This window comes from Syzygium oleosum, unplaced genomic scaffold (assembly GCF_021117445.2).
Source record: "Syzygium oleosum isolate NSW1041296 unplaced genomic scaffold, Sole_v2.1 Sole_v2.17, whole genome shotgun sequence".
Lineage (NCBI taxonomy): Eukaryota > Viridiplantae > Streptophyta > Magnoliopsida > Myrtales > Myrtaceae > Syzygium > Syzygium oleosum.
The window spans coordinates 3,069,152-3,086,590 of record NW_026607501.1 but is presented as its reverse complement, the minus strand read 5'-3'; the positions used below and the strand labels follow the sequence as shown (position 1 = coordinate 3,086,590).

At 41.6% G+C, this 17,439-nt stretch overlaps 2 protein-coding genes across 3 annotated transcripts; one reads left to right on the top strand and one right to left on the bottom strand.

Moving 5' to 3' along the window:
- Positions 1-1,197: 1,197 nt before the first annotated feature.
- On the top strand, positions 1,198-6,189 carry LOC115676550 (uncharacterized). 2 transcript variants are annotated; one of them, XM_030599505.2, is made up of 10 exons: positions 1,198-1,361; positions 1,469-1,538; positions 2,234-2,301; positions 3,183-3,244; positions 3,820-3,901; positions 4,005-4,238; positions 4,392-4,520; positions 4,606-4,667; positions 4,745-4,861; positions 5,792-6,189. In XM_030599505.2, coding segments are annotated over exons 1-10 (876 nt in total). In that variant the 5' UTR covers positions 1,198-1,310; the 3' UTR covers positions 5,793-6,189. The 2 variants fall into 2 exon arrangements, with proteins under 2 accessions (XP_030455365.1, XP_030455363.1); XM_030599503.2 differs by having other exon boundaries at positions 5,786-6,189.
- A 3,308-nt stretch (positions 6,190-9,497) lies between these two features.
- LOC115676625 (golgin candidate 2) lies at positions 9,498-16,243 on the bottom strand. The gene is made up of 10 exons (XM_030599566.2): positions 15,769-16,243; positions 14,401-15,477; positions 13,411-13,521; positions 13,191-13,250; positions 12,421-12,478; positions 11,627-11,679; positions 11,408-11,500; positions 10,789-10,914; positions 10,078-10,125; positions 9,498-9,986 (listed from the first exon to the last, which is right to left on the bottom strand). Exons 1-10 carry the CDS (start codon positions 15,820-15,822, stop codon positions 9,618-9,620), a joined length of 2,049 nt encoding a protein of 682 aa, XP_030455426.1. The 5' UTR covers positions 15,823-16,243; the 3' UTR covers positions 9,498-9,617.
- Between the last annotated feature and the right edge of the window lie 1,196 nt (positions 16,244-17,439).

Genomic DNA, 17,439 nt, shown 5'->3' with positions numbered 1-17,439 from the left:
TTTTGTGATTCTGGGTGTGAACGTACATGGCGTGTGAGAGAACAGGAAGACAAAAAAAAGTGGGCAAATTTCCATGAACTTTACAGGAACGAGCGAGGACCACGTATTTGTTGGTCCTTGCTGAGAATAGTCTTGTGAGTTCAAGCTGGAGTGTACAATGGGCCACGCATGCAAGCACCCGTCCACCAATCCCAACCACAAGCCCGCAAGCAAGGTGTAACGAGACAAACCAAAGCACCATCTTTCAAACCGGACATTTGATACAAGGAATGACATTCTCTTACCATATCGGGGGAAATTTACCAATTCGGTTTCAAACTTATTGCACGTACAGTATACCGATTAAGTCTTAAATCTTTTAATTTTGCTGAGGCGGTCTTGAAGCTTTGCGCAAAATTTTAATATGGTCATTTCGGTCAATTTGTCACCGGAAATTATCGACATGGCGGTTCACATAAGACGCAGTTTCAAGTGAAGTTGTCTCCATGTCACGTCAAATGGCCAATGATGATTAGACGCCATGCGAATAATTTCGAGCTATAATTGGCCGGAAGGATTAAATTAGAATTTCATAAATAAATAAATAAAATGTTTAGCCTTGCATTAGCAAAATTGAAAATTTTAAGATTGAATTGATATCCGTTTGTACAACAGGTTAAAAGATGGATTTGGTAACTATCCCTATAGTGATGCATGAAGCGATAATCCATGTCGCTCGCATCTCTCATCCTTCTTTAATGGCGACTCGTGAGCAATAACAAATACTCACCCGGGTAAAAATGGTCGCCAATTTCGAAGCCATGAGTTCGATTACGCCATGTGTGGAGAGATTTCTTGACTGCCCACCTCTCAGTAGAGTTACCTTAACGGGCTCGCCGACCATGGATCTTCGGATATTTTATTTTCTTGTCTGCCATACTCTAAACTCTCGACTCATTCTTAGACTTTTGCCTTGCTTTTTGGAGTCGAGACCTACATCTAAAACTAAACGTCTCCATCCCTGACTCACAAAAAAGGTAGAGTATCAAACTCCCCCGCCTCCCGCTTCTTAAGTAGGAAGGGTGACCACTGGAGCAAATTTTAGCGTGATTGATCTTCGGATTATGAACGGCGGAGATGAGAGGCACGAAACCTTTCTTTCTACCATAACGAGCGGGAGTCTCTTCCGTACTCGTACATACATATATATATTCTACGGGGAGCGGAGAAGGCGGTTGGATAACGGAGAGCGTCTGCGAAATTCAAACGTCCAGAGATTCGATCGAGAGAGAGCGCGCCGGCGACGCTCTCGGAGCTGGAGCTCCGTCGCCATGGCCGCCGTTCTCGACTCTCATTTCCTCGCTCTCACCGCCATCGTCACCGTAACACCTCCCTCTCTCTGTCTCTCTGTCTCTCTCTGTATGCCCGCCGGCGTTTGCTCCTCCGACGTCCGGCATCGCTCTGATTGCGGATTGTTGCTTTGGCGCAGGTGTTGTACCAGTCGCTGTTCTTCGTCGTCACCGCTCTCCTCAAGTTCGATAAGGTCACCGATTTCGCCGGTCAGTGATCGATCGCCCCCCGCGCTCTCTTCTCCGTCGTCGGATGTTGAGCAGGATCTGTTGTTTGTAGAATAGTTAAGAGAACTGGCGTGAAAACTGCGACGAAAATTAGTAGGACGACAAGAAGTGACTGTGATTGCATTGTCATGGAATTCGTGATTAGTTACTGTTGCATCGGCGGAGCAATGGTGGTTGATGCTTTCTGTTTCGATAGGATTAGACCTCGAGCTGAGCGACCAGTCTCGTTTGTTTTAACGTTAATAGCTCGATGGATGCTGATTCGGAATAGTGCTTTCTGTTTTGATAGGATTAGACCTCGAGCTGAGCGACCGGTCTCGTTTGTTTTGACGTTAATAGCTCGATGGATGCTGATTCGGAATAGTTAGTGAACTGGCGCGAGACTTTCGAGGGAATTATTAGGGAAAACGAGTGATGTGAGGTTGGCTGTTCTTCTTTGAGCGGCGAATGAGAAGTAACAGTGATTGCATTGTTATGGAATTTGTGATTAGTTACTGTTACATCGGCAGAGCAAATGGCGGTTGATGCTTTCTGTTTCGATAGGATTAGACCTCGAGCTGAGCAACCAGTCTTGCTTATTTGGACTTTTATAGCTCGATGGATGCTGATTCGGACGCGTGTGAGAGAGAGTTATACACTGGATGACTAGTGAATGTGTTTGTTTTTGTTGGTTTCAGGAAGCACCAATTTTGTCATCATTGCTCTGTTGACACTGATTCTCAAGGGGACATGGCATTTCAGACAGGTACTTTCTCCATCTCTTGATGATCATGCAGCCGATGCTCTCTCTGTCTCTCCTAACATCGACATCGAAAATCGTCGAAAACATGTATGAGTCATGACTGTAGTCACTAGGATACAGTTCCTTTATCACAGTAGTGTGTCATGAAACTCAGGTTGATTTCAAGACTCTCTTTGGCCATGTCGCGAAAGCCTCGATTATCAGTAGATAATTCAGATAGCATAAAGGACCTGCATGCAACCTGCCAATTCCCTGCTTGACAAGAATCAGTCTTAAAACTTGCCTTCTTGAATACAACTAGCCTTGAAGTAAAAGTAACCTTAAAACGCACATGCTGAGGGTGATGAAATCAGAAGGAGGTTGTCATGAATGATTTTTTTTTTTTTGGTCGGCTGTTGTCACGAATGATTAACTACATATGAAGTACACATTTTGCAATCCTAACCTGGTAGTTATAATTGGGAGGACCTTGATGTTGATGAAGCTGTTTGGCAGCGATCTTCAAGATATGAAATGGAACTTTGGGACTGATGTGGATGAACTCCATTTTAGGAGTAACTTGACGAGAGAAGGACCAGATAAGACGAGCTGAGGATGCTTCTTAAATATTATCTGCATTTCTGGAGCCATGTTTTTCAGTAGATATTTGTTTGCTGAGGTTGCCTGGCTTTGTGCTGTTGCAACTGCAAGCCCTTTAACGATGTTCAGTACTTAATGGAATTCTGTCTGTTTGCCCTCCTTAAATAATTCCTTTGCTACTTATTGTTAGGAATTTTAGGTATTTGGATTTTAGGTTTACCAGTACTAAATTTGAGAGTTTTTGCTCAACAATGTGGCTGCAATTTTTACTGAATCTTACGATGCTGGTGACAATGTAATTTCAGGTGGTACTGACAATTCTTGTAGTAATCTGGGGTCTCCGACTGGGTCTCTTTCTGCTAATGAGGTATGAATCTGGTAGAACAAAGGAAAATGCAACTTTCATTTACTTATAGATCTTTCGAATTGATAGTAAAGCTAGGGGCATCTAGACAAGAACACTGCACTTGGGAGAGAAAGAGTGTTCTTGCATGATTTACTCTTTATGATGTGCTCTCTTCTTTTGCATAATCAAGACAAAAAACGGACTTGTAAGTACACTGCTAGTTGTGAATCTACAATTTGATTGTTGCAAAAGCACTCTTATGAGGCCTAAATACTTGCTTTCTTGTATCATGGAGAATTCACTCATTGAACATATTAAATCCCTGGATAAATGCTTTACAAATCTAGTGGAATGGCTGAACTGGTAGGCTCTGCCTCCATGGGATATTACATGTGAGCCCGCAGCTCTATGTTGGCACCAATAAATGTACTTAATGTTTTCATATGATTTTGTTCTCCCATCAAAACATATGGTTCTCTTATTCTTTCAATGCCAGTGCATGGGTTGTTGGTTCAAAACAAATACCGTTTTCCTGTAGAGTACAGCCTGGGTTTGTACTTTATTCCTTTTATAAACATGGTGTTGAATTACATCAGAATTCTAAAGTGGGGGGAAGACAGGCGTTTTGATGAGATGCGCAGCAATTTGGGGAAATTGGCGGTTTTCTGGATTTTCCAGGTTTCCCAGCTTCATATTTAAGTTGGTCTATGATTTTTAAAAGATGCAAGTTAGCATTTAACAACAAGTATTGGGATGTTGATTTGGTGTCCATTTATCACAGGCTGTATGGGTTTGGACAGTTAGTTTACCAGTAACTGTGGTCAATGCGAGCAACAGAGATCCACCTCTCCAAGCTCAGGACGTAGTGGGGTGGATTATGTGGTTTCTGGGTTTTTTGGTCGAAGCAGTAGCTGACCAGCAGAAATTGAACTTCAAGAATTCTGCTGAAAATCGAGGGAAGTGGTGCAATATTGGACTCTGGAGTTATTCTCGGCACCCAAACTATTTTGGAGAGGTGAGTCCTGCTATTACCATAAAGAAATTCCTATTGTAAGTTGTAACTAAGCACAAAATATTGCAGTGATTTTCATATAAGATTTGTTAACTTGTTTTAACTTTTGATTTAGATCCGTCATGCATTTTGCTTTATATGAATTATTTTATCCAGATTTTACTATGGTGGGGAATCTTTGTGGCTTCTACCCCTGTACTTGAAGGTTCTGAGTGGCTTGTAATTTTCGGCCCAATCTTCCTCACATTGTTGCTTCTGTTTGTCAGTGGCATTCCTTTACTCGAGGTCTGGTTCTCGCCTTTCATTTAATGAACATTCATTTTGGGTCTTTCAGTTTTTTTTAACTATTCTTTGAATTAAATGAGAACAGGAATCGGCGGACAAGAAATATGGCAATGCGGCTTCATACAGGACATACAAAAGAACAACTAGGTTGGACTCTTCACTTTCCTCACTTTGAGATTGATTTGGGAAAGATAACTAACTTGTTTAAATCTGTTTCTTTTCAGCCCTCTCATTCTGCTTCCTCCATCAGTTTATGGGAACCTGCCTCTATGGGTCAAAACAAGCTTTCTCTTTGAGTTTCCTTTGTACAGTCGGAGTCTTCCTGATGAGGGTGTGAACTGGTGAGGCTACAAAGTATCACGTAGATTAGCTCATAAGATGTGTTGTAACTCGCTCTTTCGATGCATTGTATTTTCAGACAATTTCTATCTGCATGTCTGTTGATCGCTCTTGATACCGTATGTTCATACATATAAATGATTGCTCTGGACAAAGGATGCAACTCGGTTAATCATGCGTTTCTCTATTCCGCTAATCCATTTCTCTGTACGGGTATTGTCGGTAATGTCTGCAAGGTGACTCCTTTTATAGCCACATATTCTTATTGTGCTTTTCTAACAGAGGCTTTGTTTATGTATGGTTTTTTTAATTATTTATGTTTCAATTTTTTGCTCCATTACTGTAAGAGGAAAACTTCTTTTATCCTTTTGTTTACCACTCTGCTCTTACTGCACATTTGTCACACATCTTGATTTCACATGCTTAGCTTATTTGTTCTTCGTAAGAGCCAGTGGAAAATGGTAACAATTGTACAGCTATATCATTCGTCAATTGTTAGGGTGATGTTCATAATACTGTGTCATGTAGTAATGCTTCTCTGCATAGCCTCGTCCTCCTTTACCTATACATGTTTTAGTTCAAAACCACCGCAAAAATTGAGAAGCAGATGAATACAACGTTAATATAGAGAGCTAAAATCTAGTGATATCCAAAGTTCAGCATGTTAGTTTGCAGAGCAGCAGAAGGTTCTAGAAGTTTTGATATCAAGTATCACTGTCATGACATTTAGTCTGGCTTGATGGATGTTGAGTAATTCTGAAGTTTGGATGTCTTCGATGTAGCGCCTTCTATGCTAGCTAAGTGCAAGCTTGCAAACTAGTTCAACAGCTGAGATTTGAATGCAACTACAGTGCTTTAATTGCCTAGGGGATATACTTTCCCGTGCATAAATGCACTGTTCTGAAGGCATTTACCATCCTTGCAAGGTATAGAGAAAATCGGGCAGAAGCGGCGAGACTGAAGATGGGTTAGCATGATGAATTCTTGGAGTAGTGATATCCATCTTTGCAGAGATTTGAGGTACTTGCATTCATCTGATCGATGTTTGATGTCTGTAGTAAAACAAAGCGGACTTTTAGCAATGTCCATCATCTCGACTTACTTACTCAAGTTCGTCTGATCGATTTTCTTTCTCACTCTTTATGGTCCAAGATTGTTCACACTAATCTCTTTTGTCGCTAGTTCTGGCTCCCGCCAACTCCAATAGATTCACGTTGGCTACTTTTCTGTATCATCTGTCGGGGTCATGTTGGCCTAACAAATTTGTTACCATCACGTGTGGCAAAATTATGATCAATTCTCTTCTGGCCAACTGCAATTATGGTCAGTATATTTAGGTTTCTTGATTAGCCAAAACCTGAAGGAACGTCAAACATATGGCTGCAACCATGGAAAGGTGAAGATGTGAAGATAGTTGATCCTAACGTTTTAGGATTCTATTTTGGTTGGAATTGCTCCATTATGACATGATGGTAGGGCGAGTGATTCTAGATTTACTAAAATTATTTATAAAATTAAGATACTCGGTCCCGTTTGTATTGCGTAAAATGAATGATTCGAAAAATATTTTTCTAAAAATGATTGTATATGTCGCTTACAAAAATGAATAAAGGAAAATATTTTCATTGTTCAGGAAAGTTTAAGATATAAAGTGTTGTTGATAATGTAAGCATTTTTCATTAACTAATTATTTCAAGTGATATAAGTGATATTTTTTGAAAAATATTTTCCAAATTATTCATTTTCCACAAAACAGATGGAGCCTAACTAAAATAATTAGCAAAAAAAATATTTTCATTATCAATAATATTTTATGTCTAAACACTTTTGTTGAGGAAGATAATATTTTCCGTTTATTCATTTTTATAAACGATACAAAAGATCATTTTATGGAAAGTGTTTTTCAAATAATTCAATTTTGCAAAACATATGCATAATAAGTGATGTGGCTTTCGCCAAGAAATTCAAAAACGTGCGATATGTTTACTAACAAATCAAAAATTTATTGTATCTCTCAACATATCAATTTTCTATTCTCTGCCCTTTACACCTAGCGAACAGAGAAAGTACTTAGAGAGTCATAGACCTATTGCACTATTGCTAATTCAATTATAAACCTTTTAATTTGGTCAATTGAGAACCTTTCGATAATTTGCCAATAAAATCGATTCGCCAAATTTTGGCTGGAAATCTCTGATATGGATGCCAATCCTACGTGGCACGGCCGTTGTTGACGTGGACAATTTTTATAATTTTTTTTCTTTTTTCTTTTCATTTTTCGATCACTGGCCATCTTTAGTGGCTAGGCGAGAGCAAGCACCGACAAAGGCCCCCTTGCCAAATCAGGCAAGGCCGACCCTCGCCAAGGCAATGTGGCCTCGCCCAGGCCAGGGTGGCCTCGTTGGGCGTTGCCTAATCGAGTGGGAGGTGAGAGCCTCGCCTCACCCTTGCCCAAGTGAGGCCCGACTAGGGTCGGCCTAGCCAGAGGGGCCATTGCTGATGCTCGCCCTCACCTAGGTGAGGCCGACCCTCGCTTGTGACGGGCGAGGGTGATCTCGCCGACCATTCACAAAAAGAAAAGGAAAGAAAAAAAAAAAGAAAGGGAGAAAATTCAAAAAAATTTTAAATTTTTTCCAAAAATCATTAACATCGGTGTCTGCTATACCACATAGGACGACCGGCGTTCACGCCAGCGATTTCCGACCAAAATTGACCAGATGAACTTCATTAACAAATTGTTAAAATATTTATGACTAAATTGGCCAGATTGTCGGACTCAAAAAAAATTGACCAAATTGAACAACTTAAAACTAAATTGCTAAAAGCACAATTAGTTTATGACTTTCTTAGTAATTTCCCTTGAGCAAGCACTACTAAGGAATGGGTGATTTGGGGTATGGTGGGGCTAGTGGCCTCTCTCAATCTCAACCAAAGCCCTATCCAGTAGACAGACTTGAACTGGCCACATGAAATTCTAAGGCCCAACTCGTGGGGCTAGGCCCAAGATCAAGCCCGAAGCCCATCCATATACAAAACACAGGGTAAAGTACCAAGAAAGTCATAAACCTATTGAATTGGTACTAATTCAATCATAAACCTTTCAATTAGACCAATTTAATCCTAAACATTTTTACATTTGTACCGATTCAATCCATTTAGCCAATTTAGGCCGAAAATCATTGACGTGAACGCCGGCTGTCCTACATGGCACGGCCGGCGCTGACGTGGACATTTTAAAATATTTTTTTGAATTTTATTATTAAAATTTTCTTTTATTTTCCCTTTTCTTTTCTTTCGTTCCTCTTCCCTTCGCTAGTCTCCATGATGACCAGCGGAGGCCGCCGGCGATCGGCAAGCCCTTGTGGCCACAGGAGAGGCCAACCCTTGGCGGGGGCTAAACGAGGTCGTCCCTTGCTAGATCCGGAGGCCGACGAGGGCGTATCGGCCTTTGGCAAGGGCTGGGCGATGGTCCCCTCGCCGGACCTGGCAAGAGGCAGTCTCGTCTAGCCCTCGCCAAGGGCTGGCCTCTCCTGTGGCTAGCCAGGGCGTCTCGGCCCTTGCCTTTGCTAGCCGCTAGCGGCCTTCGTTGGTCATCGTGGAGACTAGCGGAGGGAAGAGGAAGGAAAGAAAAAAAAAAAGGAAAGAAAAAAAGAAAAAGGGAAAATAAAAGAAAAAATAAAAAAAAATTCAAAAAATTATTTTAAAATGTCCATGTTAGTGTCAGTCATGTCATATAAGACGGCCGGCGTCCACGTCAACGATTTCCGGCCTAAATTAATTGGATGGACTAAATTTGCACAAATGTAAAAAGGTTTTGGATCAAATTTGTCCAATTGAAAGATTTATAATCGAATTAATATCAATATAATAGGTTTAGGACTTTTTTGTTACTTTTCCCACAAAACACGTTTGAAATCCATAACAAGAAGTCAGCTTAGGTCGACGGGCTTTCTAGTACAAGGCGTCTCGGCCCTTGCCTTTGCTAGCCGCTAGCGGCCTTCGTTGGTCATCGTGGAGACTAGCGGAGGGAAGAGGAAGGAAAGAAAAAAAGAAAAAGGGAAAATAAAAGAAAAAATAAAAAAAAATTCAAAAAATTATTTTAAAATGTCCATGTTAGTGTCAGTCATGTCATATAAGACGGCCGGCGTCCACGTCAACGATTTCCGGCCTAAATTAATTGGATGGACTAAATTTGCACAAATGTAAAAAGATTTTGGATCAAATTTGTCCAATTGAAAGATTTATAATCGAATTAATATCAATATAATAGGTTTAGGACTTTTTTGTTACTTTTCCCACAAAACACGTTTGAAATCCGTAACAAGAAGTCAGCTTAGGTCGACGGGCTTTCTAGTACAAGTCCGACCAGTTTTGAAAATTTTCTTATTAAGCCAAGCCCAATGGGCCCAATCTCGGAAGCCCATCCACATACGATTGGCCCGTTAGGCCCATGGACTTGTCTAATTGCAAAACCGCTTGCCCAAAAGAAATTGCGAGGTTCGATTTTGGGGGCAGAAATTACGAGCGAGAGAACAAAAATTAAAGGGGGATGCGGAAACTTTCCGCAGCTACATCGGTCACTCTATACTTTGTGAGATCTAAAATATACATACATTTCTCTCGTATTTCGTTTATTAAAGGCCAGAAAGAAAAATTGCATAAGCATGGCCCAGAAACCAGTCATAAAGCAATGCGCCTCTAAAATGCTGAGGCAAAGATGTGTCAAATAATCATCAGAAACGTCGTGCGCTCACCGAATCACACGCCTGAGCTGTTCATGTTTTCCAAGGACATGACGGCGCCAGATCGGGCGTCGGGCGTCGGCTGTGTGTGGGACGTGAAGATGTAGAACACCCACAGGTGGAGGCACACGACGTAAACGAGAGACCAGATTTTGGCTGTGGGGTTCCTCTTCAGGAACACAGAACCGGCCAAGAAAATGGCGTCCAGCTGCCGGAGCAGCAGGTGCAGTTGCTCCCTCCCTGACCGGATTTTGTCTTCCAGCGAGGGCCTCGTCCTCGAATTGAAAAGCTCCCAGGTCCCCGACTCTATGTCCTTCAAGGGAACGCCGGAGAAGTTGTCCACGTTAATAGTCGAATGGCCCTCGTCAAGCATCCTCGAGACCGTCTGTGGACACAAAAGCACTGATCTTAGAAAAACCTCAATCTAATCGACTAATTGTGACGTGAGAAATATAGGCTCCTAGATGGTAAGGTACCTCAATCCTGAAAACGAGAGTAGCCTTTTCCGAGGATAAAGCTTCGACCTGTTATAACATAGAAGTTCAGTAAGCCAGGCCAACGAATCAATTTCAGCAAACAAGTTCCTTAACACACACTAACCTAATGAATTTCTGCATGATGAGGCAAAAGTTTGGCTGACAGATTGGCTTACGTGCTTTAGCATTTTTACCCAACTGAACTAATTAAATAGGCCTCCTTACCAAAAAAAAAACTAATTAAATAGGCCTTGTAAAAAAAAAAAAAACTAATTAAATAGGCGTGGTAATTTTCTAAGTAACCTAACTTTGGAGCAGATTTGTTTTTGGTCATTCATTTAAAGAGCCACAAGCTCGCCAAATATATAGCAGTCAGTCAAAGCTGGGTTAAATAAACAAAGAGCTAGTGAAAGCATCAACTTTCGTTCGTAATTTATGTTTCCCTTTACTCAAGTAAATTTCCATGCGACATACTGTGGAATATCATCCCTTCAGAGTCTGATGGATGGGTGAAACTTTTTCCATCTAGAAAAGCATAAGGATCTTCTCCAGTGTATGTGCAATGAGCTATGTATTTCTCTCCGAAGTCCGACATACTACACATCGATTAGCCAAGCAGTAATTTAGAAGCGAGAATACCACATTCAGGCATAGACTGGTACCATTATGACCATCTTCATCGCTTTAACTGTTTAGGATGTTTGAACAAACCTGGGCTTGTTTCTGAATTAGATGGTCAGTTAGCTGACCCAGCCGTCGCTTCAGCTCAAGTTCTACTTCCGTTGGCTCCTCCATTTCCTTCCTTGTCATTTCAATGTTTGCTTCAATACTCTTGGCCTGGATGTGACAAAAGACCGATACTTAAACATTTGATTCACAGCTGCCAAGCATGAAAACTGGGAGGATACAAATGGCCATGCATGGGACAATTACTTATATGATTATTTTACGGAATAACACAATTCTGAACCATCGGGCATTCAATCCAACTAAATGAGATGTTTTAGGTGTGGGGGAGAGTATGGCTTGTGCATGACCATTCGGACCATGGGATGTGCATTGCATCCCTTATTCTTTGAAAAAGAATAATTTCTCCCCAGAGACCAACTATACTGTCATTCCATTAGGACTTCCGAAAATTACTCGAGCGCATTACATGATGACTGACAACTTCCAAAACATGTAGCGGACCTACTTCCTCTTTTGACATCTCTCCCGTGTCTTTCTTAGGTAAGTCCTAAGTCCATAGCATTTAGACTGCCAGATGTGAATTGTAAAGAATTTGCGGAATATGCTTTATATTTTAACCAAACCATCCAAGAAAGCTAACCTTTTCCTCCAACTTCTCAATTTTGTCAGCAAGAAAAGCACACTCTGCCTCAAGTAGCTCTCGTTCAACTTCCAATGCCTTCGTGGAGGCTAACTGTGTAAGCAAATCAGTAAGCAAGCTCAAGATTTAAGCCAAAATCAGTGTAAAATGATAAGGAAAGCAGACAGCTGTAAGTACTTGCAGGCCTTGCACCCCAAATCATTAATCCATATGGCTCACCTGCTTTACAGAGGTTCCTGTTTGATGGCTGTTGGAGATCCTCCTCCTTAGTTCTGCAGTAAAAGAGGGGCAGATTTAGTAGTGTGAAACCATAGGATTAAATGGTGTACATATGCAAGGACAGGCATTTCTCTGAGAGAGAGAGAGAGAGAGAGAGAGAGAGAGAGCTATGCAACCCACTCCGAGGCAAGGAAAACAGGTGTTTGCCGAATATAGCAAATCCAGGCGATATCTCAAAACTATGGAACTGATGGCTTCAATTATATATCTCATAAAATTGTAACTTAAGTGCAAAAATGTCTGTACAACTCGTCAAGCTGCTTCTGACTATAAGTCCCATGTGGAGCTAAGATTACTTGAGGATCCCCTGCCACAACCCTGAGTCTATAAATAAACCTTCTCTAAATGTAGCTCCACCGAACTAATGCATGTCTATGTGCTAAACATACCTTTCTAACCAAAAAGCCAATCAGACACATAATGCTTCAAACATGAAAGTGGAATTGTGTCCATCTCTCTTCAAACAAATATCTCACCAGCACTAAATTAGTTCACACGAGCAATGGTCAGATAACCATTTGATCAGATGGACCAGTAAATGCAAAACAGGAAAACACGATTAATGAATTTGAGATCCAAGCCTAGATGACATGTGCAATACTCGTGTGAACTAGGTGCACGTGAGCCCAGTGGATGTCAACCATTGGATCACATGGGTCCCACGTGTTTAAACAGTTCAGATTCAATGGGCTTATGAACAGCGGGACCATACAAGAATTTTGCAGACAACATACCCTCGTGGGCTACTTCTTTTAACTCAATTTGTTGCCGAAGTTCGGCCACCCTCTTCACCTGGTCAATGAGAAAAGTGTAGTAAGAGTTCAACCACTATGGAGACCAAACAATGAGTTTATAGAGGACCCTAGCATCTCCAATTCAGATTTCCACTCCAACAGTTGAGTCACTGCTCTCTCAAGTATCTCCATGTCCTGCTTATGTTTCTAATAACCGACAGACAATGGCTTCAACCGACTAGAACAGGAAACTTTCCCTTTATCGGACATAATGTATCTATCCGGAGTGACCTATACCTTTAGTGGTTCAAATTTGACTCTTATTTCATGACCAAAACTTCGTTTTTTTGGTAGAATGCCCAAGCCCCACTTAAAATCTTCAAAAAGTTACACATATTAACATTTAAAATTGCATAAGAATTTTCATATTTCCTCGAGTTTATGGAACAATTAATTTGAGTTGCCTATACGGGTACTATCCATCATACCACATTTTACTTTATAACAGAGATATCTACTGTTGAATGTTCATCTATCAAGAATAGCTGTCCAATTAAATTTACTTGAACCGGACCATCAATAAACAAGCAGAGTTATGCATCAACACAGCAAAGAACAATTGCATTAATTCATCCAGATCAAGTACCGCCGACCAAGATCTACAATAGAAAAAAGACGTTGCTCCAACTACATGAGCAAACTAAGTCAATTGTCTATAGACTTAGAAGAAAGAAATTCGGTTAACTAAATCAACTTGAACAACACGATACCTCTACTTCAAGATTCCATTGTCCAGTTGCAAGAGATTTGGCTAGGTCAGCATTTGCTGTCTGCAAAACCCATTTCAACTTCAGTAACAATAGAACCAAAATATCTACCTAGAAACAACAAATTAATAAGGCATTTACTCCTGCAAAACTTTTGCTATTAACCAGACAAAGATTGAGAATGGAATTTTTTGAGGAAATGCACCTAATTAATCTTTAGTACCTCCAGTTTAGCTAACCGAGCAAGGGCCTCCATTCTAGTATTATTGTGTTTCTGCTTTTCCACCTCTACAGCTTCCATAGTCTCAATCATTGTTGTCTGCAGCTCCGAAGCCTGCATCAAGATAAAGCTTAAGTGTCTTAACCTATAGTTAGAGTCAGAAAATAGCAGGGACTGATAAAATAGAAACTTAGAGATACTAGACCTGCCAGAGAATCAGATATCATTAGCTAGAGGACCTTGAAACCGAAACTTTAGCCTATGTTTAGAAACTCTAGCGGAAGAGAAAATGGGATGAAAATGCCACAAATTTTTAAGTTCCCCTTTACAATCTTCTAAAAAAAAATTTAAATAATTTTCAACTTTCCACCTCAATTTTCATTCTTCCCAATTTTCCTTTCTATTGCAAACATAGCCAGTCACTGCTGAAAAAATTGCTACAGCAACATATGTTTTGCCAGAATGGGTAAAAAAACCGATGAAAAATGTTGTGTACTTGGATGGTTAGCCAAGCATGTGCATAAATGATCCTTCGACAAATCATTAGGAAATCAGCACTATTTGCATATAGTTACATCGTTGGGCACTGTATCGAATTCTTTGATACTCTTTTCTTTTTTCTCAGCTTGTGTGTTTTAGAACGAGTTCAGTATGTGCAGTCCAAAGCTAGGAGAAAATTGATACGAACTGGCAAACGATAATGGTGCATTTTTCTCTCATTCAAGCACAAAAGTTTGGTGAGTTCAAACCAGCTAACAAGACTTGATTGCAAAGATCAGTGGAACTTGGGCTGAGTCTGTTCATTCAATAATTGAAAGGAGTCGGAAACAAAATCAGTAACTTCCATATCAAAGAAAACATGTCCCCCCAATTACAGGAAAAGATTGTAAAAGCAATCATATGCAGATAATATAGAAGACATGGATTAAAACAATTTCAGCAGCAGCAACAAATCCATAACTATATGGATAATATAGCCAGCAGAAGATATACCTCTTTCACTTGTTGCTTTGCTCTTTCTTCGATTATTTTCTCCAAACTCTGCTTCTCTCCCTCCAACCTTGCAACCATATTCTCACGTTCTCTAATGGCCTCAACAGCCTTAGCTGCTGCTTTCTCAGCGAGAATCTTCTCCCTTGTTTTTCTTCTCTCCTCTCTTTCCCGTTCATCTTCACTCTCAGAATCAGATGCTGAACCAGATGTAGTCTCTGAGGCCGAACCAGCATCAAGATCTCTAGGAAGAGAAGTGCCCAAAGTGCCCTGTACCCCATGACCATCTTTATTAAATCCTACCTTCAATTGAGAAGCAGCATCAACAGCACCGATTGGTAGTACTGTGGAACCACTGCCATCTACTAAACGAGAGACATTCTCCTGAAGGGGGACAACATTCAACTGCCTAACATTCTCCATACTTTCCTCAAGGGCCGGTTTAAGCATCGTATTTCCTTTTGCAATGTTCTTATCCAAAGCTTGTTGCCCGACGAACTTCCCATTATTTGCTGAATTAACATCTGAAGTCATTCTCATGCCTGCAGAATCAGATAACCCAGAGTCTTCCCCATCGCCGGGTTTCCCATTCAACTTGTTGTCCCTAAGAACGCCCGATCTCCTAGATACTTTCGCAACAGTATTACTGGTCTTCTGGTTCCTCTTCAGCTCCGTCGACATAGAATTAGAACCGAAGCTCCCCTGCCTCCTGTAGTTATTCTTACCGCCGACAACCCCCCCAGGCAACCCATTGCTACGTTTCCCAGGGGAGGCCGATGGCGGATTATGTGTACTCAATAACTCGGTCCAGTCGCCGTCGGTAACATCGGAGTTAGGCGTTGGACCGGGTTTCGGGCTTGAAGCGCTCGCAATCCCCTTATTACTTTCATGGCGGCTAGTCACGCTATTGCTGAAATCACTAAACAATCTACCTCCATGGTCGCTGCTATCCGGCGATTTCTTCTTCAATTGATCCTTCAAAGGCACTGAGCCTCCACTCCTCGCCGGAGCATCCACGCCTAGACCATCCGATTGAGGCCTCTCGTCCTTACGGAGCGACTCGGCTGCTTGCTGATCGATCTGATCACCAGATCAACAACTAAAATTCAGTTTGAAGAAAGAACAATTCACATTCTAAGGCAAGACGATAGTGGAGCACAACCAAACGAAACCAGGTAAATTCAACAACCGAAGTACGGGAATGAGGAAAGAGCAAGACATGAACATCAATCGGGAGAGATCTGGAACTGCATTGACTCGACTCGAGAGTCAAAATTCGAGCCAGATCGAGGAAGATCAAGCCATCCGGCGCAGCGATAAACCAAAACGGAGCACGCAAATCCGCTTCCGGCCGAAGTGAGAGGCATTTACCTTCTGAAGAATGCTCTCGGCGGCTTTGAGCTTGGAGGTGAACCAGTCCGACATGTCGGCGGAGACACTCCTCCTCTTCGGATCCCAAAGCTCAGATGCAAACCGAGCGACGGAGCGACTAGAGAAGGAGACGAGAGAAGGAATGCAGCGCGCGCATGGCGGCGGAGCTCGCGGTGTCGACGGAATCGAGCCGCGGAGCGAAGACGAGAGAGGCCGAACGGAGGCGGCGCGCTCGCACCGCAGCAGCTCCCGCCGACGGGAGCTCGCTCGATGACTCGGAAACGCGCCGGCGATCCGAACGGAAAAACCGGCGCGGGGTTCTCTACCGGGCGGTGGATGACGGGGATCGCCGCCGCGGGATCAGTGGTGGTCACCGGCGAGAGATCGCTGGCGCTCGGACGTTCGTATCGGTTTTTCCATTACTCCACACGCGCACATCGGGAGGAGGCAAGCAGAGAGAAGTGGGTGTTTCGCACGTGCGGCGATAGGGAACGATTGACGAAGGGGATGAATAGAGAAATGGGCCGGACTGGGCTCGCGCATGGGCCCATCTGGGCCGACCCGATTAATTTGTCTTTCATACCCGATTGGGTTCGATTCCCCCGCAAAAAAACCAAAAAAAAAAGGTGTGAAGTCTCAAATTTGATTATTATGGCCAACTTACAAAACAATTAGTGACAAGAAGAATAGACATTGCGAATTTTTTATTTGGACACACAATATAGACAAGCACTTACATTATGAATTGCACGCACATCACTTTCGTCTTGAAAAAAAAAAGAGATATCCGATGAATCGGGGTTAAGCTCCATTCGAGTTTTTCCCAATAAGATGTTCTTGGCTAGTTCGGTTACATATTTGGTTACGTTGGTCATGTTCTAGTCATTCATTTGCTTCCCTGGATGCTCTTTTTTTTCCAAATTAAAAGAGGAGAAGGAAAGGATCATGATGCGATGTGAACACAAAAATTAGATTTAAAATCTCTCCTGTTCTCTTCAATCTCTGAGCACACTCTTATTGGATCGCTATCTTACTAAGTTTATTACTTGTTGATGACAGGGTCTACGAGATGACTCCGCTAAAATGGAAGAACTCAAAAAAGAAGGAACGGGTAATTTATTCGTTAAAATTACAAGTTACGTTTTTGGAGTTGTAAGTTGTTGGATACACTTTTTGGAAGAGCAAAAGACTTCCCCGAGTTTTGAAACTGATGGGAGAAGAACTTCATTATTCTTTCAAAGTGGAGCATTGGCATGATATAGCTCTTCGCACAGTCGATTGAGAAAGGTAAATTTCGATGCACGCTTGAGACCTTAAAATTTGTTGTAAGGATTAAGATCCTCTCTACATCGCCTCCTCAGACTATCAACCTTCTCAATGCTTTCATGCTTTCATGCATAACTTTTCCAATTGGTTCCTCAATTGGCTTCTTGGACACTCTTTCTAGGAGAGAGTAGATGGCCTTCTATTTGAACACGTAAGATGGCCGGCATCCACATCAGCAATTTTCGATCAAAATTGATCGAATAGACTCAATTTTCAAAACGTGAAAAAATTTGACTCAATTGACACAATTAAAAGATTTAGAACTGAATTGGCAAAAATACAATAAATTTAAAACTTTTTAGACAATTTTTCCTCACTTGAACCGACCACCTAAGATCTGCACGA